This window comes from Pipra filicauda, unplaced genomic scaffold (genome assembly GCF_003945595.2).
Source record: "Pipra filicauda isolate LSUMZ 115617 unplaced genomic scaffold, ASM394559v2 scaffold86_size2582843_pilon, whole genome shotgun sequence".
NCBI classification, from domain to species: Eukaryota; Metazoa; Chordata; class Aves; order Passeriformes; family Pipridae; genus Pipra; species Pipra filicauda.
In genome coordinates this window covers 1,636,571-1,663,277 of record NW_024105053.1, presented here as the reverse complement: position 1 = coordinate 1,663,277, position 26,707 = coordinate 1,636,571, and the positions used below count along the sequence as shown (strand labels likewise).

Below are 26,707 nucleotides of genomic sequence, written 5' to 3'. Positions count from 1 at the left end.
CGGGGGGAGGGGGGAGCGGCCGCGGAGGCCGCCGGGCACTGTAGTTCCTCAGCCCCCCCCCCCCCCCCCCGTGCCCGCCCCGGGGCGGGGCCGAGCAGCGAATGGCGGCGGCCCGGACGCGGCAGGAGCCGGGAGCGGCCGGAGGTGACTGCGCGACGCCCTGAGCCCGGTGCCAGCCGCGATGGAGGGCAGCGGAGCCCCGCGGGGGGCGCGGTGCTGAGCGCGGGCTCGGCCGCGGTGAGGTGGCGGCGGGCGGGACGCGGGGCCGGGCGGAGCGGGGCCGCAGTGCCGAGTCACGGCAGAGGGACGAGCCACGGCCCCAGGTGGGGCGCGGGGAGAGCCCGGGCACGTCCCTGTGGCGAGGGAAGGGTGGGAGCGGGGCAGTGCTGGGAGCAGCGGGGGGTCGGTGTTCGTTCTTGCCCCGAGTGCTTCCCTCCCTCGGGGGGCCCGGACACGTCCGTGCCGGTGCCGCGTGTGAGCCCGGTCTGTGCCGCACAGGCCTGTGCACACCCGGCCCTGGCAGGGATGGCCTGGCGTGGAGCGCCGGGATCGCGCATCTCCCCTCGAAAGGTGTTCTCTGGAAAGACCTGGAGCTGCCCGTATTCGCTGGTCCCGTCCCCAAACACGCGCGTTTAAATCCCGCAGCCTTTATACCAGCCTGTCTTTCGGCAGTGCAGCGCTTCCGAAACTACTTGTTTTGAAATTGATGGGGATGGAAGACTAATCCTAAACGCCCGCTCTTAGGGCTCCTTGCAAATACTGTCCTTTGTTTTCTGCATAACGATGGAGAGACGTGCCGGTAAAATTGGGGATGGTGGTACAACCCGTGGCGAATAGTACACAGCTATTAAGTCGGATACAGAGGATGATGTGTCTCAAATTGACATTAATATAATCTTAAAAAAATTATTTTTTTAGCCGTTTCCAGTTTTAGCTGAAATCACGGAACAGTTGTTCAAAGGTTATTGAAGCAGATAACCAAATGAAAAAGAGGTGGGGTTTTAGTAAAAAAAAAAAAAAAGGCAGCTGTATTTATTTCACGTTTCCTGCAGCCTCTTTTTTCTGTGTGAATCACGTCACTTTTCTCCGTTAATGTCTGGGAAATCGAAAGATGGTTTTGCTGAAAGGGATAAAATGCAATTATTTTTTACAACCTCGGAGTTACCAGACAGTCTGTTTGCCTGACTGCAGCGTTGGAGCAGTAGTCATGTGACTGCCTTACTGACACCTGCTTTGTGTGAGTGCATTAGCGTGGTAGCCCAGGTAGCGATTTCTGTTCTTTTTTTAGATTCTGATTGCATCTGCACAGCGTTTGTGTCTGATTCTATTTTAGTTCCTCTGATAAGCAAGTTATTTTCTTCAGTGTGTTATTTGCAGAGTACTTCCCTAAACCCTTTAAAAGCATCAGTCTCTGTGGTACTTAATATATTAAAGGTTGGACTCGATGATCTTGGAGGTCTTTTCCAACCTTAGTGATCCTTTAGTAGAGGGCAGGGCAGTGCTATGTAAAGTAAATAAGCTTCCCATGGTTTTATGCTGATGGTCCCTGCTTGCATTTGAACACAAAAATCTTAATGTTCTTTGGTCAAGAATTTGTCTTTTATTTAGTGCTTCTGTGGAGAATCTGGTCTCCCCCATACCAGAGATTAGCACTATTTTGAGTGGTATCAGCACAGCATTTCATTATTTTTTTTCTTCTCAGAGGATAGAAAACTTTTTTCCCTAAATATTGATACACTGTCAATTAACTGTTTAGTCAGTTTAAATTTTTGCTTCATTACAAGCTAGTTAAACTGACAGGTACTAATAAAATACTGGCCAGTATTTTATTAGACCGACTGACTAGAGTTTCTTGGAAGAACAAAGCCATGCAAATTGCATTCTTGATTAATCTCAGAGGTTGTTTCTCTGAAATAATGCAAGCAGATAAGTTCTTTGGTCAGTTTTCTTAGGCAGTTTGTGGCTTTTTTCTTTCTTTAGACAGTTTTCTCACTGTGCTGAGATAAAGCAGCTCTTTGACTGTTGTCTGCTTATAAATAAATACTTACTATTTCCTCAAGCTGCAAGGGCCAATGTGTAATAATGAAATAAACAAAAAACCCTCAAAAAACTACAAACCCAACCTCCCCCAAACCTGAAACCAAACAAAAAAGAAATCCCCATAGCACACTAAGTAGACTTGGATATGAAAATGGCTGAAGAGATTATTTTTATTTTGAGTCCTGAAATGTGAAGTCCTGAAATTAGCCCACTTTGTTGTTTAAAGATGGAAGTGTCAGGGGCTCTTAGTGTGGGGCAGTTCTATCAGTCCCAAAGGTTTAATCATGTCTGTAAAGTGAAGTCTTTCTTTACAGTTCTTATCAGCATCATTTTGCAGAGTAGGGCAGGCTTCCAAACACAGGTGTTGGGCATCCTGCTTTTCTTTTGCCAAGTGAAATGTGCTGGTAGAGACTCGATAAGATCTAGTAGATTATTCCCTGACAGAAAGGCAAAAGGTCATCTCTGAGCTGGTCATTGATATATTGCTGGAGATGGCAGCTTTCACTTTATACTTGCGGCTGAGTTGTGAATTCAGCTTGAGGTGGCAGATGCTGTTGCACAGATGCTTGTTTCTGTGTGCTGAGGCTCTCAGTTTTGTTTATTGCTGTCTCTGATATCTCTTGCATACTTTGGCAACTTTCATGGGAACAGATTTTTTTCAGATGCAATTATGGTGTTTAAAATACAGAGTAAGGCTGCTTGTTTTTTTCAGGTGTTTCAACTGAAATATCCAGGATGTCTAGAAATGTAACTTTTCCAGATCTGTTTGAGCTCTACTTGACAATACTTCAAGAAAAAAAGTCTGTAGTAGTCTAGAAATGGCTGAGGTACCAAAGATAAGAAAACCAGAAGCATGGTGGCTGTCCTTATTACTAATATTTGAAGGACAGAGAGAGCTATAGATTGGCAGACTCCTCTGCTGCTTTTTGAATTCCTGAAAAAAAATCTGTCACAAAAGCTATTTGTAAGCATCTAGAATGTAATAGCTGAGTGAAAGTCAGCATCAGTTTGTCAATTATTGAAATTATCTAATTTATTTCAGCGATGACTGATAGACCTACTGTCAGTGAGAGGATCAGTTGATGTCTTACATTTGGCTTAATAGGACTTTTGATTCTGTTCCTTAGGATGCTTTTGCTTGGGAAGGAAAGCTGGGAAGAGCTACTGTTGTGACTAAGAAGGCCAGTCCCTTGTCACCTACTCTTCATGGTTTTCGAAGTTTTCCTAATGAAATAGTGTGATGATTAAAACTTAAGGCGGCACAAAACTAGGAGAAATTTTCAAGTCTTTTTGAGTGTGGTAATGGAAATCAAAATACCTTAAAGATTCAGAAACTTGTGAGAAGGGAATGGGTGCAAATGAGCAGAGTTTTGTGTTTGTGCTTAAGCAGGAGCAATCAGCTACAGAAATACATGATAGAGAAGAGTTTCTTGGAGGAAAAGAATAATAAGCTGAATCTGTGAAGGGAATATCACTCAGGTTTTAGTTCTATTTATGCTTCTCAGTAAGACATGTGAAGCAATATTTACCCTCAGTTCAGGCCTTCTCAGGCATTAGCTGGGAGACTGAGGGGGGGGGAGGCAGTTCCTGATCCTTGTAGAAGGAAGTGGGTAAGCGGGGGAGAGTGTCAAGGGCAGCAGTGAGAAATTTGCAGAAAGTGTGATAGTAGGCTGACTGGGAAGGGTTGAAGCACCAATTACATTGGTCTACAAAAGGAACAGTCTGCCGTAAAATGTTTTCCTGCGAAGTTTGAAAAAACCCAAACAACTGAGATACAATCTGGTCTGGAATTTCTAACTAAAGGGGTATTGGAATCCACTTTTGTGGGACCAACGTCCTTTCGTCACAGATATGCTCTTCTCTTTTTAGCCCTTCTTTAAGAATATAATATTGGAGTGTCTTTGATAAATTTGGTGCTATGCAAAAGCCATAAGAAAGTGTGGGTTTTTTCATTCTCTGCGGTTTCATTCAGTAACTTGAGTATTTCTGTACCAGGCAGAGTAGTTAGGTCATTTGTAATGTAGATGGTCATGAGTGTGGTTAGTCTTGAGGTTGACAGAGTAATTTAATACTGTTGGTAGTAGGGAGTCTCCACGGGAATTAAGTCTGAACTGAGCCCTTCCCAATGCTTGCAAAGAGTTATTAGCTGAGTAAAATTAAAAAGTTTACTGATTTGGTCTGTGTCTGAAATGAAGCAAGAAAACCACCAACACAAGAGCATGTCCTTGTCTTTTTTTGGTTAAGGTGCACTTCCAGTACCAGAGTTTCAGCCTTTGGTCTTATTTGTATTTGTAATATGTAATTGCCTGGTTCTTTGGAAACGGAGTGTGCCAATAAATACTCCTTCATTCATAGCGAGGGATTGTGTTACTTTGTCATTACTTTAATAGGAGCAACTTCTAAGTCATTTAAGGTTGTGCAATACAAGAGAACTCTTCTGAAAGTAGTTATTTGTCTCAGGAGAACATTTTTTAGAGATTCAGGAATTTCAGCTAGAGGGTTACTAGGAAGCTGTGTGCTAACAGTGAGAAGGCTGTCTAAATAAAGTGAAGAAACAGAATGATGGGTAAGGAGCTTACCTTTCTTTAGCTAACAATCAGTTTCAGAGGCAAATGCTGCTTTCCACAGGAAGACATGGCTTTATAGCCTACAATACTGTATTTTAAGGTCTGATTCTAGTAGGTCCTGAATGTGTCTGCTCTGTTAGGCTGGATTTAGTTCACAGGAAGAGTTCCTCTCAAGCATTACATTTCTCATTTTGTGGACTTTTTTCCATTTAATCTATTTGTGTGGAGAGCTAGTTTTAAGTTGTTTCTATCTAAAAATTTAAACTGTTTGTGTTTACATTAATTCAAAATAACTGTTACTAATCACACTCTTGTAAAAAAATAGGCCTTTCATTTTGTATTTTTAGATCAAAATCACAAAGACAAACATAAAGATGTAGTTTACTGATAACTGTAAATCCACTTCTGTCTTTGAAAGCAAGTTAAGTTGTGGTAGGACTCAATTCCCTCTTTGTTTTAGCTTATCCAGTGCATTTTTATAGTACTTCTGGAAGTTCCCTCGTGGTAGTAGCCAAGTGCAGCATCTTGCACAAACACTTTTCACCCTCTGTTTTGATAGCAGCTTTTTAGGTGTCACTGTAGTAAAACTTCATGACTAATAAAGTGTATGCCGTATAATTTCTTTTGTTTACGTAGCAAAGGTGTGGCTATAATGGGCACCCAAAGCTACATGTCAGATAGCACTGCCTTAATGAAGTCGATACATAATTGCTTTGTATTTTTATTTTTGTAGAGTTTGCTGCAATACTATAAATACAGAAGACTGTTTTCTGAGGAAACAAGAATGGTACGATAGAATAGATAAGGACTTGCTTAGAATAAGTGATTGAGAAATAGATTAGATATCTTGGGTTCATGATTTACAAAATATCTAGCCAAAATGTAGTACACAGAGGTAGTAAGGGGATGCTTTGGCCAGACAGAAATGTCAATAATTTGATAAACATGTTTGATGAAAGGCAGAAAATAAAAACTGTGTGTATCTTTGACGAAAAACAGAAGGATTACTCGAGTTATTTTCAGAATATGAGATCCTCTCTGTGCTGATATGGAGGAAACAGACTGCTCTTACTGTTTAAAATTCAAATGTGAAAGTAGAAAATGTGAAGAAACAAATTCTTTGGGGAAAACAAAATCACAGAGTAATTGTCCTGTGTGTCCTCAAGGAGGTAATGGCATCACAAAGTTTGGAATTTTTTTAGTGCACATAGGACAGTTTTCACTGCTTAGTGCCCTCATGCATAACAAATCTGCTTGAGCAATATACTGAGAAATTAGTAAAAGAAATGGTTCACTTTACCAAATTATGAAGCTATTTAAAAGTAAATCAAGGGAAATTTTAGCAGTGGCATTTCTTTTAAATATCCAGAAAAGTGAAAGTACTGAAAGTCTAACAGTGGGGAAACCATTTCAAAAACTATTTCCCTTAAATCAAACCAGCTGAAATGGTAATCTTGATGGAGAAGAAAGACTGGCCACAGTAATAAACTTTTTTTTTTTTTTAATAATGTTTGAGATACCTGTGGTAAAATGATGCTTATTAAAAAGGTCTGAAGCAGTTTGACTAATGAGGTAACAAGTCAGTGAAATGTTCTGTAATAGATTTGTGCAGCTCACTGTCCCTTTGATAATAGCATGTCTGTATGGAAATGTATGAAGTTTTTAGGCACTCTTAGCAGTCCAGACTGTAACAGGGGAGCTAAACATAGAAAGATGAGCAAAGCAAAAATGTATCGTGGCAGGACTAATACCAAGTGAGTTGACACCTTTGTTTTTCTGAAGATGAACAAAAGAGGTCTAGGAAGGTGAACTGAAGTCTTGACATTTCAAACCTAAAAGAGGTACGTCACAAGTAAGCTAACGCATTATTTGCTGCATTTTTATGCTCTGTTAACTCTGACCTAAAGAATTTAAATGTGTAGTTGAGGTATGGTTCATTAAAAAAGTTGTTCATTAGCTTTTCAGAAACATTTAATTTAAACGTTTAACCCTTTGTCCAAGTTAGTTGATTACTTCTAAAGGGGAGAAAAAGAGCAGAATAAGTTTTCCTCTTGAAATTTATATTGGACTTAAAGATAGGCTAGTAGTCTGTTCAAGGACAGAGATTTGACTTCTGGATCTGCTATATATCAAGATGATAAACAGGAGTTCTCCTGATACATTACTAGAAATGACAACATTGGAATGACATGATATTTTGGTTTCTGTGGAGGACTTCAGAGCACCTTGCTGAAAATCTTGACCTACATCTGACCAGAGTTCCAGTCATGCGAAATACAAAAATTCTGCTGATATGTTTTAAAATATCCACCGAGCAACTCTTTTCTGCCTAAGTTTATTCCAGAGATTTTAATGTAGTTCCATGTCTTTTTGTCTTACAGTTCTGATCTCCTTTCTCCAGTGAGCTGCGCTGTGTGGCTGGAGCAGTCGTTCAACAATGAGTGGTGCAGCGCTGGGCCTTGAGATAGTGTTTGTCTTTTTTCTGGCCTTATTCCTACTTCATCGGTATGGGGACTTCAAGAAACAGCATAGGCTTGTGATCATAGCAACATTGTTGGCGTGGTATCTCTGCTTCCTTATTGTATTTATACTGCCTCTGGATGTCAGTACGGTAAGAAATGTGAAAGACTTTCTGCCTAGTTGCATAAAATGTGTATGGTATTTTTTCTAAATTACTATTTCCAAAAGACAATCTCTTAAACAGCAAAGAAATTTTCTGTGTAGTATCTTATTAAATTAAACATTTGTTATCTTTATGCGTGACAGTGTCTGTGGTTACAATTAATTTTACTGTTTGTTGATCTCATCAGATAAAAAAAACTATTTCAAACATATTAAAATTTTGTTATTTGTTAATAACAAATTTTTTTATCTGTGTAGGCAGCATAAAGGCACTTTCAGCTTTTTACTTACATGCAGATTGCATGTTGTTTTGAGTATTTATTAGTATAATTGCTTCCAAATATAAACCTGGAATACATGGAATGTCTTTAAAAATGGGACTTGTTATTTTTAAAAAAATGCTGTACCTTTTTGGTCATTAATGCAAAATGAATTGTCTTTTAGACTATTTATAATCGATGCAAACTTGCTGTTAACTCCAGTCCTGCAGAAAGTAATGGCTCTTACGTTACTCTTGCTCCAAGGTATGAGCTACCTGTTTCTTTCTTCAGACTGTTTTTACATAAGTATTTTATGATTTTCTTTTTTTAATTGATTGGAGTGTATTGGGTTTTTAAGACTAATAAACAAGTGTTATCTGGGTGATGCAACATTTGAAGGTTGTAAGCATACAGGAAGGTGAGGAAAGAGCTACAGAAAAGTGCATCTGTATATGTTGGGAGTAATTATATAGTAGTTCTGACTGATTACCCAACTATTGTTTTTTTATCACACTAGATTTCTTTTTTCTTCCTTTTTGTTAAAGCAATAGAACTAAGCATTTTGAGCAGTCTTGCTTATGAGGAGACACGTTGGTGAATGCTTATCTATCCTTCACAGTCTTAGACTTTAAACCCGAAAAATGTAATTTTATGCCTTATGAATGAAATTAACAGACTTGTCTCATACATAAGCAGCATATCTAGTTGCTTATTATAATTACATATATATATATAGTAATTGGAGTTATCTGAAATTCACTGTATTCTACCAAAGTAATGATAACCTGCTTTGTTGTCTTCTGGCAGGAAAAAAGTAATCCCCAAAACATGGTGAATGTAGATGAATGTGGGCTCGCTCTTTCTGTGGCCACTAATTCTTCAGCCTCCACTGGCTATTTCCCCACGCTGTAGATGTGTGCAGTGTAGTTATCTGAGATGATCAGAGCCTTTAAGATGTCAGTTGATAGGTCCATGCAAAGTATTTCCAGGTTTGTTACCCCAAAGGGGAGGCTGTCTGGATGTTGTATATCCATGGAAGAACAGTGAAATGATAGACTCACTGGCACAATATTGCAATATTTATTTACGACCACCCAGTGTATGTTAATTAAACATAGCTAAGCAAATACCCAACTTGAAAACTATTCAGTAACCTTTCAATTTAACTGTAGCTTCAGACAAACCTTTTTCATAGAATCATAGAATGCTTTTGAAGGGACCTTAAAGATCAGTTCTAACCTCCTCACTGTGGACACCTTCCACTAGACCAGGTTGCTTAAAGCCCCATCCAGCGCACCCTTGAACACTTCCAGGTATGGGGCATCCACAGGTTCTGTGGGCAACCTGTGACAGTGTCTCACCACTCTTACAGTAAGGAATTTCTTCCTAGTATCTAATTTAAACCTGACCTCTCTCAGTTTAAAACCATTGCCTCTTGTCCTGTCACTCTCTGCCCATATAAAAGGTCCCTCTCCCTCCTTTTTATAACCCCCCTTTAGTTACTGGAAGGTGCTATAAGGTCTCCCTGGAGCCTTCTCTTCTCCAGGCTGAACAACCCCAGCTCTCTCAGCCTGTCTTCAGGGGACAGGTGGAGAAACCTTTAGTCATACTACCTGTCATTCTATCATAATTTTATAGTTTTGAAAATATTTAGGCTGTGCCCATAAAATTTTACAACTCAGGCTTAACTAGTTTGACTCTGGAAAACACCAATTATTTATCATTAGGCAGTTCTGTCTTAATTGACTTTATTGCTCCTTGACTCATCATTCCTTAATTACCCAGACAAGTGTGTGAAAAGTGTCGTAGTGCAGAGGGATACTTTAGCTTTTTTTCTTTTTTTTTTGTTAATAAAAAGGCTCCTGTGGCTTTTCTGGTCTTCTGAAGCAAATACTACCTGTTAGAAAACTCCTGGCTTAACAAATCAAAATTTGTGTAAAACTGACTGAACCCAGCTGGGTAGCAGAAGAAACAACTAATACACTTTTTGTACCACTGAATGCTCTAGGTGATGAGGTCCTTAGATATTTTTTAAAAACCTGCAGAGCTAACTAAATTGAATGGTCTTCTGTCTTCAGAAATGTTTTTGATGTACCTGAAGTAATTTCTGCCCAAAAAGAAAAATTATAACCTTATAAATTGCTTGATCGAATATTCCTCTGCAATCTTTGAGCTTCTGTTGTTTTCTCTAAGAAAGCTTTCTTGTCCAGATCGGTTATTTGGAGTTAGGAAAACAATATTTATTTTTAACTGGTGACTCAGTTTATTTCTTTTTGAGGTAATTAATCATTAACTCCTTATTCAAATAGTATTGCATTATTTTTCTGCTATTTTCAGAGACCTTTCTAGATAGGGAATTCATGGAAAATGTTCTTATACTCTTGGCTCTACAATTAACAATTTGCTTTGTTACATTGTTACAGCAAACAAAAATGTTTCAAACCTTGGAGTTATATTCCTGATGGAATTATGCCAATTTTCTGGCGTGTTGTGTATTGGACGTCTCAGTTTCTAACTTGGTAAGTAAGGCAAAAGAATATGAATAAGGCCATGATACAGTTATAATTTCTAAATGCAACATCTTAACAGTCATAGCATATTCTTTACCAATGTGTATCACTATTGCAAAGAGCTCTTAAATCATATATTATTTGCTAGCACTGCAATTTCCATAATTACAGTACTAAATTGAGCATAGTCTTTTTTTCCTTGCTGTCATAGAAGCAAATTTCAGGTGGTAGCCATTTACTTTTGGTTCACTTTTGTAGTTGAAACTGAGAAATTTTCACATAGATGTGTTTATGGATAGGTTGTCTGAAAAAAAAGGTTTAAGGCAACCAGATACCAAAACAATTTCATGAATAAGCTAGGTAATTTGTAAGTAATATTGTAAATTATTTTGTTTTATTGGATATACTATATAAAGCTGTAGGTACAGCTACAGAAAAAAGATTGTCTGTGCTTTCAAGTTAGATTAATTTGTGCTTACTATTCAACTTGTCACTAAATAATTTTTTTTGTAGTTCTGTCAAGAACATCAGGGCTGGTAGTCAGTTCTTAGTTATTACAGGTTTTTTGTAGTAAAGCTGACTATTGCTTTTATCTGCATCTTGGTTAAGATTTGCCATCAGACAGGTACCTCTAGAATGAAAACATATAATAGCTAATTTCTTAGAAGCTTGGGAGCCTTAAGATTTAACACCCCTGTCTCAGCATCCTCACACTGCTGTAGTACTTTTGGGGGTGGGGGTTGGTTTATTGTTTTAGTTGGGTTTTTTGTTTTGTTATTGGTGGTGGTGGTTTTCTGTTTGGTTGGGGGGTTTGGTTTGGGGTTTTTTTTTTGTCTGTTTGGCTGATGTGGTTTGGTTTTGTTTGCTTTTCTCCCAGGATTCTGCTACCTTTCATGCAGTCATACGCAAGATCAGGAGGGTTCTCCATTACTGGAAAGATTAAAACTGCGTTGATTGAGAATGCAATATATTATGGCACTTACTTGCTGATTTTTGGGGCGTTTTTAATATATGTGGCTGTAAACCCAAACTTCAATTTACAATGGTAAGATAATGTTGTAAGCTCTTGCATGAGTTCTTACATAATTGTCATTGATAACCTCTTCTGTAGATGAAATTAAACTTTTTTTAAAAAAACCGTTTTAGTTGATTTGATTTTTTGCTAGGCAGTTGAAAAGTTAAATTTTTATATGACAAGTGCTTTTTTGACTATTTATAGAAATTTGTCTTCTGGTTTTCCGATTTTGATATGTACGGCAGAGGAATCCTCTTGCATTTGCAATGGGGTTTTTTTCTCCTTACAAACACATTCGCACAGTTAGTGCAGAAACAATCAGTGTTTTCAGAATAACATATTTCAAAAGTCAGTATTTTCTGTGTAGCACTTCTGTCTGCTGTGGACTATTTAAAGTTGGTAAGGAAGGTTAAAATAATTGGCATTTATAACATTGCTAGTGGTCTTCTATACTAGATGGAATACAAATTTCTGAATACAATATTCTGAATACAAATCGCAGGTCCTGAGGCTGTTTCCCATAGTGACTGTCATTGTGGTGTTTTGACCTCATTTTCAATATTTTGTGAAGTTCATGTTGTTTCCTAAACTAACATATTCCTTTGAGAACAAGCATTTTTTATTTCCTTCCTGAGGGGAGTCAGAAACATGTGAGATACAGAAAAATTATGGGAACTTTAAATATGACTAAACAGCAGACGGGCTCTAGGCAAAAGTTATAGGTGATACTAAGTCTATGGCTGTAAACTTGAAAGCTATATTGGTTGGTTTGGGTTGGGGGTTTTTTTGTTGTTGTTTGGTTTAAATTGTTTTGTTGTGGTTTTTTTTTCCTTAGGAACCAACTTCAGACTATTGGGATAGCTGCTGCAAACACATGGGGTCTCTTTCTTCTTGTGTTGCTTTTGGGTTATGGTTTGGTGGAAATCCCCCGTTCTCACTGGAATGGGGCTAAGAGGGGTTATCTGCTCATGAAGACTTATTTCAAAGCTGCCAAACTGATGACTGAAAAAGCAGACGCAGAGGAGAATTTAGAGGACATTATGGAGGTAAGTAACTAGCTTTCACTATGAAATAAGTGAAGGCTGCTGTTAATACGCTCTGAATTTCCTGGTGTTGGACACTTGTGGCAATAGAAAACAATCCTCCATACATTTGTAATGTTTGCACACTAGCATTTTGGGTTTTTTTAAAAAAATACATATGTGTTGTTCATAAATACTTCCTTATCTTTTATTAGATCTAGTAAAGCTATGGCTTTTACAGAGCTGTATTTTTTTTAAAACTTTGATGGCTGTCTTTTCCATTGGGAGGGCTGCAACTCTTATTTGACCATTTAAAAATTTATTTTATTTAAATTTTTAATTTAATACAATTACACTACTCTGTATTTTTTTTCCTCAATAGGAAGTTCGTAAAGTAAGTGAGAGTATCAAATATAACCACCCCTTGAGAAAATGTGTTGATACAATACTGAAAAAGGTAACAAATTGCTCATCTTCAGCTGTAATTGTTCAATTAGGAGCTCATGCTTCCTGCATGTACCTGTACATTATTTTCTTTCTCTCTTAATATAAAATCTCTATTTGGCATCTTCTGAGTTTCTTTGTGAAATCCTTTCTTATGACGTACGTAATTATTAGTTGTATTTTGATGCACATAGTGTTTTAGAAAAAGTGTATGCTTAGAGCGAGCTTTTCAGTTGCATAAAGAAATGCCCCAAACATTTACTAATAATTAACAAAGAGCACTTGCTACTCATCTTCCAGTTCATTTTCCCTTTTCCTTCCAGTGTCCTACTGAGTACCAGGAAAGAATGGGTAGGAACATGGATGATTATGAAGATTTTGATGAAAGACAGAACAGTTATCCAAGTGAGAAAAGTCTGGTCAAACTTCACAAGCAGGTATATTAATAAATGAGAGAATACCTCACTTACCCTGATGTAATGAGAGTAAACGATAGCCAGACAAAGATTTTCAACACACTTTACCTGAATTGCTAAGTATAGTGGGTTTTGGGAATGCTACTTAACAGAAACTTTTCTTGGTGAAAGAAAACACAAAAGTTTAATATCCCAAGTGATCAAAGTTCTGGATGATCTAAAAAGTGTGCTTTTTGTGTTTTATCTTGATAGTGTTTTAGCTGTCTGTGAGTAAGCCTTGTAATGACTTTGCAAGTGATTGACAGTGCATTCTGAAAAAGAAATTATAGTAAAAACTTGATACATACTAAAATGCAAAAATAAAGTCATATGTTGGAAAAAGTAGACTGTTTCTGCCACAGATGGATTGTGATAAAAGTACTGCAGAACTCAGGACTCCAGTATGTAGTTCTTCTGTGATTTATGTATTTAGAGAATTAACTGCCCACTTTTGTGAATATACCAAGTTAGTCTTTGTAATTCTGCAGTGTACACATTTTTGAGGGATTTTGCAAGGCTCTTTTCTCATTTCTTGAAACAAGTATGTTGTAACCCTAATTTTCTGCAATTTATTGTAGGTGATCTATTCAGTACAGAGACACCGTCGTACACAGGTCCAGTGGCAAATTCTTTTAGAGCAAGCATTTTACCTAGAAGATGTGGCAAAAAATGAAACAAGTGCTACACGACAGTTTGTTCATACCTTTCATTCCCAGGAACCAGAGAATAAAATTATTCAGTATTTCTACACACCAACTGTTGGTAAGTGCTGGCTTGCAGATTTTGAGTCTGTCAAGGCATAACTGATACTGTTTTGTAAGAAGAACCAATTGTTTTATGTTAAAAGTTCAGCTGCAGTAGAGGGAAATAAGTGTACAATCTTAATGCATTTATGTAATGGGATAGCTACTAATTTATGCTCTTGACCATAAGCTTAAATTTTATTTACACATTTAGTAGCGGTTACATGTTGTAATAAAGCAATAGCAAACTGTAAAGCCTTAGGAGAAGAAAGAAAACAGCAACTATAAACAATTGGATGGTGGCTGCCTTCTACATTTTGTGGGATCTATTGATCTATTGAGGTGGCACTGCTCTTCCAGTAAAGCAGAGGAAAAGACTTTTCATCTGTCATGGACCAAATATTAGCATATATGGCTGCTTGTGCATCTTTTCAGAAAGTATCTTCTCCTAATCATGTTTTAACATATAATTTGTTGCACTAGCAGTGAGTTATTTCCAGGGCAGGACAATAAAATTTTCTAGCCTAAGCTCTGTTTCTGAGAGAGTAACAGATAAACAGAGGTGAATCACTGATAGTATCTGGGCCAAAACTGGGGAGTTGTTCTACATACCCCACACCCCTCAATCTGTTTGCAAAATTTGCCTCCCCAAATCTCACCCTGTTTTCCTCAGCTGGGCATAGGATTCCTTAGCGCTGAAGCAGATCTCTGGACTGGAAAAGCCCTGAAATTAAATGTGTGTCCCCATAGATTCCAGCCTTGATTTTAAGGGTGGGCATGCAAGAAGTTCAAAACATCTCTTGTGAGGGAGTTCCATTTCTGGGTTTGTAATTTTCATTAACCCATTCCGGATATGTGTGTGTGTTTGTTTTTTCCAGAGTGGTATTGGGAATGTCTTCTACGACCGTGGTTTTACAGGGTGCTTGCAGTTGTGCTGGCTACATTCTCTGTAATTGTTGTGTGGTCAGAGTGCACATTTTTCAGCACAAAACCAGTTCTATCGCTATTTGCAGTTTTCATACAGCTGGCAGAAAAGACATATAATTATATATACATAGAGGTAAGTTGGAGACAATCACTTGACAAAAATATTTTCAGATGGATGGTTATGGTAACAAAGTCTGTCAGAGAGATTTAGCAGTAATCTGTCAACTTTCAGAAGGTCTCTACATATATTGTACCAAACTTTGTTTCTATGGAGGAAGTCTGCCTTTTGCCACTTCTTAAAGCTCTCCAATACCAGGTCAAGGTATGACCCAGCTAGGCTGAATATCATGTGTAATTTCTGAATCATTAGCTTGGAGCATAGGTGCTAATTAGACTTTGTGTCTAATCAGCTGTGTGTGATCTCTCTTTCCTAAACAGGAATTTGCTGATGACCAGGAATCCAGTCACAGATGTGGCTACCATATGTGTGCACAAACTTATCAGTAAAGGAACTGAGCTAAAAAATTCCAGTATACTTACATAAGGTTGATTTGAAAACACTTGGGTTTATCCCATTTTTGTGAGAAGAAATGTCAAATCAATCATAGTAACTACTGAGGCAATTACAGAAATTTTATTTACATAACAAGAAGCAGAATAAATGTTCCTAGGGTCATCTGTGTTAGCTTATAGGGAGAATGTTACAATTCTTCATTTAAGTTAGTCAGAAAAACTCCTGATACTCTTCTCAGACCTGGTGGTATTGTCTCATCTCAGAATTAAAAACTGAGACTGGAGATAGCCTGTTGCATGCACAGACTGCGTGCTGAAGGCATTAAAACCTTCAGTAGAGTTCTATATTCAAACAACAACTTTTTTTTTTCCCCTAGATGGCCTGTTTTCTTACCATCTTTTTCCTAAGTATCTGTGTTTACTCTACTGTCTTCAGGATCCGTGTATTTAACTATTATTACTTAGCTTCACATCATCAGACAGATGCATACAGTCTCCTTTTCAGTGGCATGTGAGTATGTGCCACTTTTTTTTATATATTTTGCAGATTTCCGATCAAATACACAATTGAAAAGGTCCATGAAACTTTATGTTCTTTAGTTTATATGGGTATAAATCCTAATGAGTATATCATTATTCAGTGATAGATTCAGTTATGCTTTTGCAGTTAATGTAAGAAATTCTTTCAAATGCTGTTGCCTCTTGCATTTGTGCAGGTTATTTTGCCGTCTTACTCCACCATTGTGCTTGAACTTTTTGGGCTTGACCCATATGGATGCAACAATCTCTCACAAAAAAACTCAGCCAACTGCTTATACATCTGTAAGTACAGGAAATGTGGTGTAGAGCCTTCAATATGGTTTTGAGAATAGGCAGAGTATTTTTAAGTACTTCTTATAGTAAGGTTCAGATACTCAAGTATCTTTTTAGTAGTATTAAACGGCGTAAAAATACTTGGTTGTGGACCAGGAGTTTGGTAATGATTTCCAGGAGTCATAAATAGGTAATTTTTTCAGGTTTTGTCTCTTTATCATAAGAAAGTAAAATATTATGCTTTAGAGTTCAGACTGTTTTTCACTTCCTAGTAGCTTTAGCTTCCATTGGATTTAGCATATAGGACTTCTTTATAGATTGGGAGCAAACCTAACTTGCTACTGAAAACCAGTGAGTTTGTTTTTATTGGACAACTGGTTTCTGTTGCAACATCTCACATCTTACATCTTGTTGCTACTTACTAGATTCTTAGTGTTGTGTTAAGACTCCTTTCACAGCAAATGAAAAAATCCATCAGATTTGCACTTGTTCTGAACTAGGTGAGACTTACAAAATCTAGCACCCTAGAAACCTCAGAATGGATACACTGTTGGAGGTGGCCTTTATATCTGCTGACTCTGGATCAACTGTCTGAATCATATCTGTGATGATAATACATGCCTATGTTTCAGTAACTGTAAAGGATTGTGTGTTTGTGTGAGATGGCACAATCTTTATGGGCATACATAGAATGTAGCTAATTAAAGCTTGTTCTTTTGGATTTTTTTCCCTAGATAATGGGATCCATGAGAGTGCTATCCTTCATTGCAGATGGATTCTATATATACTACCCAATGCTTGTTGTCATTCTCTGTATTGCCACATACTTTAGGTAAGTGATTTGCAATATAGATTCTCCACATTTCTTTAATAAGATTAGTTTCATCAGTCAGAAAGACATTCAATACTCCTTTTCCAGCAGTTGACTTGTGTCATATTAATTAAAATGCAAAACCTAAATCATTAAATTGCTATTTATATAGGTGAAGTGTGTACATTTTAAGAATATAGATTGTGTTAAACCACAGCTGAGTTTTGAGGGTTTTCCCCCCATTAAACTTCATTCCTAGATTTTGAGGGGTGATCTTTTGGAACTTTGGAGCCTGGGGGCATCTAGATTCTGCTTGAGATTAAAATTACCATGAGGAAGCTGTGTTTTCAGCAAGGTTTTCTAATGAACTAAGAAGCATTAGCAGAAATTTTAGGTGTTGAACTTCCTAACAGAATCGTAAAAAATTCCTGATGTGTTACCAGACTTTCGTTTGAAAGCATACTGGTTTAAATAATTTGATCTTGTTTCCTTAAGCCTCAGTTTGTTGGAGGGTGGAAGGGTAATTGTAGAAAACACTGTTACATGCTAGCTTTATCCTTATATTTCAAAATGTCTGGTTTGACCACAGAAGGGACAGGATACTTTCGGTCTGACCTTGCTCAGATACTTTTATGTTAATTTCTTCAATTTTGCATTACCTTTCAGTCAGAAGCAAGGTATATGTTTTCAGTCATATACGATGTAGGTGAATGCCTCAAATTCCCATTAATACTGTGTGTGCATCCAGATATGCATATAGATAGTAAGATAACAAGGACCTGGGCTTTTCGTGCTTACTTTTTGGTTAAGTGACAGAAGTGGTGGTAAAGGAAAAGTGAACATCAAAACAAAACAAAAAATCAAACCAGAAAGCCGATGACGAGAAAAGTGTTTGTGTGACTTCTTGTCCATGATGATGCTGGATCTTGAATGCCACGGTGAAAAGGAAGAATAGAAATTAAAGGAGGGGAAGTTGCTTTAGTGACCTCTGCTAATTCAGATACATGCAAAAGGTTTAATTAAATAAAGATTTAATTAAAATCTATCAAGGAAAGCTTGAAGTAAGCTCTGTTTAATCTAGCAGTCTTAAAGTTCAGATAGTATAAGAAAAAAACTTCAGCATAAATATACAATGAGGCCAATTTGGAGCATGACATTGATATTCCACTTTGGAGAAAGGAAAATAATAATGAAAACAGCAGTTGTGTTCTCTGGTGTGAAGCTGAAAAGGTGAAAGTGGTTTCCTGCTATCTAGTTCCAGGACTAGCTTAAAAAAGGTGGAGCAAGCTTATTATCTGACTGCTGCCAAAATGGCAGCCAGCATCCCTACAGCTTAAGAGTATGGCACACATTTATCCTAAGTGAAACCTGAGGTGAAGGAGACTTTCCTTTGTTATTAGTGTTTCAAAAATACAGAAATCACAGTAAGCAGAATTTTTATAGTAATTGTCTTCTGGCAAAGAAGAGTCAATGACGTATCATAAATTCTGTTATATCTGAGAACACCTAAGCAATTGACTTATGTGAAATCATTTGCACTACTCTCTGACTATATACATTTTTATCTCTCTATTTGGATAGGATTATTTTCAGTTGGATTTAGGAATGTGTCACTGTTCTGAATTTTCTGGTTTCTCAGCTAGTGTAAGAATCCGTCTTTTCTTCTGTGTTGCTTTTTTACTTGTATTGTCCATAATTTTCTGAATAATTCGTTTTACATCTTGCATTGTAATATATTTAAACTGTCCATTGTAAATTAACAAAGGAAATTAATTACTTCTCCTTCTTGTTTTATCAGCTTAGGAACTCGTTGTTTAAATCTTTTGGGATTCCAGCAGTTCATGGGGGATAGTGAAATGACTTCTGATTTGATTGATGAAGGAAAAGAGCTAATCAGAAGAGGTAAATTAGGTCCTCTATCATAGTCTTCCTACAAAATCATAGAACCATTGAATCATCAAGGTTGGAAAAGACCTCGAAGATCACTGAGTCCAACTGTGAACCCAACACTTGCCAAGTTCACCACTAAGCCATGTCCCCAAGAGCTACACGTCTTTTAAATATCTCTGGGGATGGTGACTCCACCACTTCCTGCAGCAGTCTGTTCCAATGCTTGACAGTCTGTTCAGTGAAGAATTTTTTCCTAGTATGCAAACTAAACATCCCCTGGCACAACTTGAGGCCATTTCCTCTTGTCTTGTTGTTTGTTACTTGGAAGGAGTAACAAACTTGGACTGACCCCCAGCTCACTACACTCTCCTTTCAGGTAGTTGTAGAGAGCTATAAGGTCACGATCCCTGAACCTCCTTTTCTCCGGGCTAAACACGCCCAGCTCCCTGAGTGTCTTCTCATTAGACATTTGCTCCAGACCTTTCTCCAGCTCCATTGCCCTTCTCTGGACATGCTCCACCACCTCAACATCCTTTCTAAACTGAGGGGCCCAGAACTGGACACAGCACTCAAGGTGCAGCCTCACCAGTGGCAAGTACAGGGGAGGAATCACTTCCCTGGTCCTGCTGGCCATTCAGTTCCTGATACAGGCCAGGATGCCACTGACCTTCTTGCCCACTTGGGCACACTCTGGCCCATGTTCAGCTGCTGTCGACCAGCACTCTCAGGTCCTTTTCCACTGGGCCTCTTCTCTTTCCAGCCACCCTGCCCCAGTCCTGTAGTGTTGCAGGGGGTTGTTGTGACCAAAGTGAAAATTGAAAGGAAGGTGGCTTGGTGACCACTTCCACCAGCTCCCTCAGTGCCCTTGGATGGATCCCATCTGGCCCCATAGACCTGTGTGTGTCTAAGCAGTGTAGCTGCTTAGTAGTAGCACTGGTCACTGACCATTTCCCTTGGATTCTGGGGGCTTTATTCTGCTCCCCATCCCTGTCTTTCACCACAGGGGACTTGGTACCCAGGCAACACCTGATCTTACTCTTAAAGACTGAGGCAAAAATGGCATTAAAGTTTACCTTGGCCTTTTTCTCATCACGTTATATGTTCTTGGATTAAATTTGTCTGAAACCTTGCAAAAAAAAAAAGCTTGTCATTATTCTGACATTTTTTTGAAAACTGTACTGAGGCAGTCCACAATACAAAATGCAATAGACCTACAGGACTGTGGTTGCTATGGACTTCATTGATATCTAAAGTGAAGTACCAGTTTTATTCATCCAGTATCTGAATTTTAGGTATTTCTAAATATTTTACAGTATGTTACTGCTCTAAGCAGATGCTTGTTTCATAAAGGATGGTTAACATCTAAATTGTGTTTATCATCAACAAACTCATTTTAATCTTTCTTTGTGTGTGTTGATAGAGCTGCATGAGTTCAGTCATTTCCTTAAGTGTTTTTTGCTGTGTGAACTAACTGTGTTTTATCAGAGAAAGCATGTTGTTATAGAGCTGTAATTATCTGCTGGTTTAGAAAGCTTTTTATTTTAGGTTACTTTTTATTGAAAGGGTTTCTTGAAAATTGTTAAAAGCCATTGTGGTTCCTGAGTAAATACTTAGAAATTAAAATTTCAAGATACAATGTTATATTATGGAATACTTTTATTCTGATAGTTTATGCAAAATGAAACCTGAATTTACTTAGAGTAGTAGTATTTCTCTTTTTTTGGAGAAAGATGAATGTTTCTCATTCCTCTAAACAATAGGTTATGATTGCTTCGATACTGTGATGTTCTACTTTCAACTTCATAGCAGATATGACCACAAAGTATTGGGGTCATACTTTGGCCCTCACAGAGCTTCAGCAAGATCTTAAGTCAACACCGCTCAAGTTTTTTATAATGTCATACTTTTCCCAGCTACTTCTAGATGTTTTTTTTTTTTTTTTTTGCTTTGCCAGCTGGTATCCAAATATTGTGCTGTGACCCACGACACCATCATCACAAATTCATTTTGATTGGAAACGCTATAATGATAGACAAGCAGCTTTTTGTTTTGTTTTTGTTTAGTTGTATGAGTTGTCTATTTCAATAAGAACCTGCTAGTTAACTTTGGATTTTCACTGTTTCTTTAAAAAAAAATATTGCTAATGATTTTTCTTGTATGGAGCTCAGACAAATAATGTTTTTTTATTTATAGAGAAAAGAAAACGACAGAGGCAGGAAGAAGGTGAAAACAGAAGAAGGGTATGAGATTGTTTTAGCTAATAATAATAATATTATACTGCAATGTCTGATAGGATTTGCCATGACTATTTAATTCAGCATAATCTCTTCCACAAAAAAGGTAGTCCCAAATAATTGATGGGATCAGTTGAATCTTGCTTAATAGTCTTGGTTGGGGGTTAATTAAAGAGGGTGATTTTAGTGACGCTACTTAGATACTCTTGTTACTCAGTGTGCTATGGTGTATGCCAATAGGTGTAACAAGCATTAAAAAGGTTCTTGAATTCTAGGATGCCAAATAATCTGAAATGACTTATTATCAGTGTCTTACATTGATACTGCTCTGCTTGAAAGAACTGCAGTTGCAGTGTCATCATGTTCACTAAAATGGGGACTGTGTGCTCCTCCCAAACTTACCTTGTTGTTTTACGTGCTTATTGGAAAGTAACTGTCACAGGTTTCTTCCAGAGGAGGTAATTACATTGGAGACAGAAATAATACTGTTACTGCTGAACAAAAAACCAGAATGTTTGTTTCAAATCATATTTTGTGTGCAGACCGAACTGAAAGATTTGTGAAGCTTTAGGTTTTCATTAATTTATAACATTTGGAGTCTAGCATGGAAAGTCACAGAGACAAATAGAAAGGATGCATGCAAGATAACACTGGAACTAAAACCTCTTGGCTTTTCAAGCTCGGGTATACTTTGATCCTTGATGACAGTCAGTACTGCGCAGACCTTTCTTCTGATCCTCTGCCCCCATCTCATAATTTTAGAACCTGAATTTGTTGTGAAACAAAGTAGTAGTGAGTGCATGATATATTTAGTATACACTAAAATGATCTGATGTCAACAATTTTAGTTAAACAGCAAGCTCAAGTTTCAAATGTTACCTGTTATTTTGAGTTTTGCATTAAATACTGTAGCATATAAATAATGTAGCATATTCATTTTTTGGAGTTTTTGAGAGTGTAATGTTGTACTGGATCTTGATTAAGTGTTTAATCCTTCTGGAGTTTAGAATTGTAACATATGACGTAACTTTTGAGTTGTACCAGGTTTTTTTTTTTTATATCAATAACTTTTGAGTATACCAGTTCTTACCAGACAGTAATCTGGGATCTAAATATGGGACTGAAACATATAAAAGAGCAATTAGAAACATTTCTATTGAGACATGAAGTTGTCTCCTAAAAAAAGCACGAGACGTTTTCTTCTTTAGTATTTCTTTATACTTCATACTAAAATGTCTACAATGTAAAGGGTGTCAGAACGGAAACAACAGAACAGCAAGCTTAATAAACATGGCCTGTCCAAATGTTTGGGGTTTTGTGTGCTGTTCTGTTTCCATTTTACCTCTAGATGGAAGTAGTAAACAACAAAAGCAGCAGTGCCCGCCGTAACTTAGAGGAGTTGAGTGGACTTTGAGTGCAGATTTGAGATGCAGTTTGTTTTCTGCAGATCTTTTTTCTGAAGAACTGTTACGGTTACTGGCTTAGTGAAGAGATATATCTTGAGTTTAAAATGAAGCAAAAATTCTTCCTGTATCAAGATACTGAACAAGAACATTTTGAAAATATTGCTTTGATAATCTGTTGTGATTAATTTAGCTCTAAATTATGAACCTTGGGTATTCCTTGATCCCACATATGCTTTGTTGTGTTGCTTTATCCTCACAACTTATGTTTTCTTTTGTTGTCTTTTTCCAGGAATGGAAGGAGCGATATGGAAATAGAGACGATTCCACTAGAAACAGAGCTGTCCACACAGACCAAAAAGAATCCAGCTTCACAGAGACCAATGCCAATAGATGTAAGCTTTGTGGGTTTGGGGGGAGGTTGGTTTTGTTTTGTTTTCTTTTACTGTCTTGTCTGCACAACACTGGCTGTGTGACTAGTTTCAAATATATTCCTTTTTGTGTTAGGTGATGTGCTGATACATCCACTTCTGTGGCACAGTGCCATCTTGCCATTAAGACACTGAAAAGAGTGCTGTGTTTCTTTCCATCTCCAACACTTCAACTAGTTGAGATTGGAGATTCTGGCTCTATTCTAAGACCAGTAACTTGGTCTTATGCGATATATAATGATTGCAGTTAGAGTAGCAGTTGTCAGGAAAGAAAATAATTATGTTGTGAAGTTGGGTGTTGTAAATCACAAAATTTATCTCTTCTACTTGGAAATTGCTATCTCACACTGGAATAACAGAGCAATCAGTTGACCAGTTTATGTGAAACCAATAACATACCACGCAAGTGGGTACATTTTTGTTTAATAATGTCTGTTAGCAAAATACTTGTTTTTGGAAGTTTAAAGCATCACAAAAGTTTATTTGTGAGAGTATTAGTGGGGGTTTTGTGCATTTTTGATGCAGATTTTTAGTGGTAGACTAACCAAAATTATATTTTAATATGAATATGTAGCATTCCAACACCAAAACCAGCCATAGGTACTTGCTTAGTGAAGGTTGCAGAGTGAACTGCAAAACAAATATATTTCATTAATTCATGAGATTGTCTCTTTAAAAACAAAGAAAAGTTAATAAAAAAACTCCTCCGGCTAGCTTACTTAAAGCCTGAAGCTGTGAAGATGAATGGATGATTGTTTGATTTAAAAAGTAAAGTTTGCATGTAGTTTCTCATTTTCATTGTGTCTTTGCAAGGTAGAACTCATCCTATTTGAGGGGCAAGAGAAAAGTTGTAGTTGCATGTGTTCTATGGAGGTACAAAACTGAAATACTATAAATTTGAGCAACTTTGGTTTAGTATTGAATCTCCTCTAAATTATGGCACTTGCACTTTGGATGAGATATTTATTAATATAGTCTTTTAAATTTGATGTCTCCAAGCTGTTCACAGAGCAAATGAGTTCTTTCTTTCCTTTTACTTATTCAGCACTATCAAAGTATACCCGATCAAATGGCAGGACTGAAAGAGATAGAATAGAACTCCTCCAGGATGCAGAACCTTTGGATTTTAATGCAGACTCTGTTAACGATGACCCTCTTGAATCAGACTCGGGAAGGTGAGGAATCTTCCGTGTTATTTACAATTAAAAGATACAAATGTCTTGTGTCTTCTGACCTATGACAACTGCGTCAAATGTTTTCATAATAATAGTTTGGTAAACTAAATTTATCATTTCACCTAACTCTTCTCCTTTCTTCCTTCTGCCCCATGGTACAGGAATTGTTTTAGAACCTATTAAAATCTAAAGGTTCTTCAGGTTCTTAGAAATATCAGAGTAAGATTTGAATATAACTTTGTATAGTGGTGTAATCTGAAAAATACTTCATATAAAACTGACAAAGGACCAGTTTGTTAAGGAAACTTCTCATGACTATTCGGGAGGCACTCTGGCAATCACACTCTCACCACCCCAGACTTTCACTGCTGGGACTGAAGCCCCTTCACAGCCTGTGGCTCCAGTGACTCTACGGGTGCCCTGTCTCACTCCCTGCACACCCCGCTCCCACACAGTCAGAGAAGTTTTAAGTTTCCCTTTCCAGCTCAGCCACAAGTTTCCTGTACCAGAGTTCCAGATGTCTGGTTCCTTTAAGTAATTTAATCGTGGTGCAGCGACAGAATAGCTCGAGTTTGTACCTCCGGGGAGGGGCCCCAAACTAAGGAATCCCTGAGCTTTTATACCCTCACAGGCTGTGCCCCCGATACTCTGCGGTCTTCCAGCTCAGTCCTCGGCTCCCGCAGAGTCTCCGAGTGTCCGGTCACCTGGCTGGTGCCACAGGTCCCCGTGCAAAGGGTTGAGTCATGGCCTCTTGCCTGGGGCTCCTCCCATTTCCTGCCATCCAGGACACAACCTGCAGCTGCACACAGAGCTACCTGCACTAGGTGTATTCCTCAACAGACATAGGTACAACATAAGGTTTTCTGTAATTTCCTGCAAGGCTTCAGAAAGCACTTGATTCTCCTGTATAAAATCCATTATAAAAGGCTGCAAGAAAGAAAACTGGGTATTACAGGACCCGTTGCAAGAATACAGCTGGGGATCAGATCTTGGAACTACTGGACTAAATTAAACTGTGAACTTCCTGAACAGAAAGTACAAGACTGCACTATGTAGCTCTCTGTAATAGAGAATTTTTAGATTCTGTGGGTGTGACCGCAACAGCAAATTTCCTCACTGATAGAGTGTCTTATATAACTGCTTAGCTCTGCTCATACTTAAGAAACAAATAAAATATTGCATATTTTAATCTAGGTCATTCTGGTGTAGAACCATTTAATATAAATAATTTAAAATTCCCATATAAAAACTTATAATTTATTATTTTTCAGCTAAAACTACCATACCCAATCAAAAAAAACCACAAATGGTTTTAGTAGACTTCTGTTTATAAGCACACAAACTACTTTTTGGATGCCATTGTTTGGTTGGGGTTTTTTATGTTTTGGGTTTTTGTTGTTTGTTTAGTTGTTGGTTTAGTTGGGTTTTTTTAAGAAGAAAGTCCTGTTCAACCAAAACATCTAACTTTTTTCCTTTGGATCAGGAAAAAAAGTTCTTTAAGACTCTCTCTTTAACTATTCATATCACTGTTTTTCTTGGTCACATGATGTTTAATTTAATGACTGTCTATCAAATTCTCATGGAAACAATAATTCAGAAGAACTTCAGGTCCTTAATTCACTGACAGTTAAGGAGTAAGATTGTAGTGAGAGTTATTTGATTTCATGGGTCTTTATTTTTTTATTTCCTGTGATATTTTTTCATATTTAAAATTGATTCTGCAGGTACCAGCCTGGTGGAAGATACCTGTCAATGTCTCGAAGCAAAATATTTGATGATGTCTAAGCTCCTCAATGCTAAAGAAAATTCAGTGGAAGTCTAGCTCCTCCTCATTGCTTGGAAAATACTGTATTTGTGATGTATCACTGAACCATCAAAGACTGTTTCTGTTTAAAAAAAATATGAAGGAACAATTTTGGAAATGCACGTGTATGATAAGTTCACCACTTATGATAAGAACATGCTTCTTCTATTGTAGATACTGTTGTGTATCAGTGTGGGCTTTTGTGTCACGATGAAAAGGAGAAGACTATTAATTTAATAAATTGTATATACCTGGAACTGTATATCCAACTTGAACTGTAACATTCTCAGTTCTAGGAAGAGATTTTCTGGAAGGATTTTTGTTGGGTTTTTTTTTTGTTCTTTAACTGATGCTGTGAGAGCATCTTAATACATCCAAAGTGCAGTTATATCAATTACCATAATAAACACTTCCTATAATTTTTCTATTTGAACTTTAGATCAAAATCTACTGAATAAAATTAAGGCTGCTTTTGCCTTCAGTGGTGTTGAATCAGACTCATATAAGGAAAAAGATTGAGTGGCAGGCTGTTCCTCATAAAACCATAAAAATACACGTTCCAGTATTTAAAGAGTGGCTACAAAGAAGATGGAGACTCCCTTTTTACAAGGAGTCAAATAGAAAAGATGAGGGGTCATGGGTACAAGATAATCCTGAGGAGATTCCAGCTGGACACAATTGGAAATTTTTGCACAATGAAAACAATCATCCATTGGAATAATCTCCCCAGAGAAGTGGTGGATTCCCTAAGATTGGACACTTTTAAGATTTGGCTGGGCAAGGTGCTGGGTTGTCTTGTCTAGACTGTGCTTTTGCTGAGAAAGGTTGGACAATAGAATCAGAGTCACAGAATGGTTTGGGTTGGAAGGGACCTTAAAGATCATGTAGTCTCAACTCCCCTGCCCTGAGCAGGGACACCTTCCACTAGACCAGGTTGCTCAGAGCCCCATCCAACCTGTCCTTGAACACTTCCAGGATGGGGCATCCATACCTTGTCTGGGCAACCTGTGCCAGTGCCTCACCACCCT

General features: G+C 37.8%; 1 protein-coding gene across 5 annotated transcripts; it reads left to right on the top strand.

Moving 5' to 3' along the window:
* Positions 1-89: 89 nt before the first annotated feature.
* On the top strand, positions 90-26,160 carry LMBRD2 (LMBR1 domain containing 2). 5 transcript variants are annotated; one of them, XM_039390737.1, is made up of 19 exons: positions 90-237; positions 5,341-5,394; positions 6,989-7,218; positions 7,674-7,753; positions 9,913-10,008; positions 10,877-11,044; positions 11,850-12,060; positions 12,419-12,493; positions 12,804-12,917; positions 13,514-13,697; positions 14,557-14,738; positions 15,496-15,629; positions 15,835-15,940; positions 16,666-16,763; positions 18,541-18,644; positions 20,826-20,872; positions 22,562-22,664; positions 23,746-23,875; positions 25,600-26,160. In XM_039390737.1, exons 3-19 carry the CDS (start codon positions 7,045-7,047, stop codon positions 25,658-25,660), a joined length of 2,067 nt encoding a protein of 688 aa, XP_039246671.1. In that variant the 5' UTR covers positions 90-237; positions 5,341-5,394; positions 6,989-7,044; the 3' UTR covers positions 25,661-26,160. The 5 variants fall into 5 exon arrangements, with proteins under 5 accessions (XP_039246671.1, XP_027601480.1, XP_039246672.1 ...); XM_027745679.2 differs by lacking the exon at positions 5,341-5,394; XM_039390738.1 differs by lacking the exon at positions 5,341-5,394 and having other exon boundaries at positions 90-242.
* The last annotated feature ends 547 nt before the right edge of the window (positions 26,161-26,707 follow it).

Coding starts and splice junctions, on each gene's coding strand:
- LMBRD2 (XM_027745679.2), top strand. CDS start 7,045: ATGAGTGGTGCAGCGCTGGGCCTTGAGATAGTGTTTGTCTTTTTTCTG. Junction 7,754..9,912: donor TACGTTACTCTTGCTCCAAG/GTATGAGCTACC, acceptor ACATTGTTACAG/CAAACAAAAATGTTTCAAAC. Junction 12,494..12,803: donor TTGATACAATACTGAAAAAG/GTAACAAATTGC, acceptor TTTTCCTTCCAG/TGTCCTACTGAGTACCAGGA.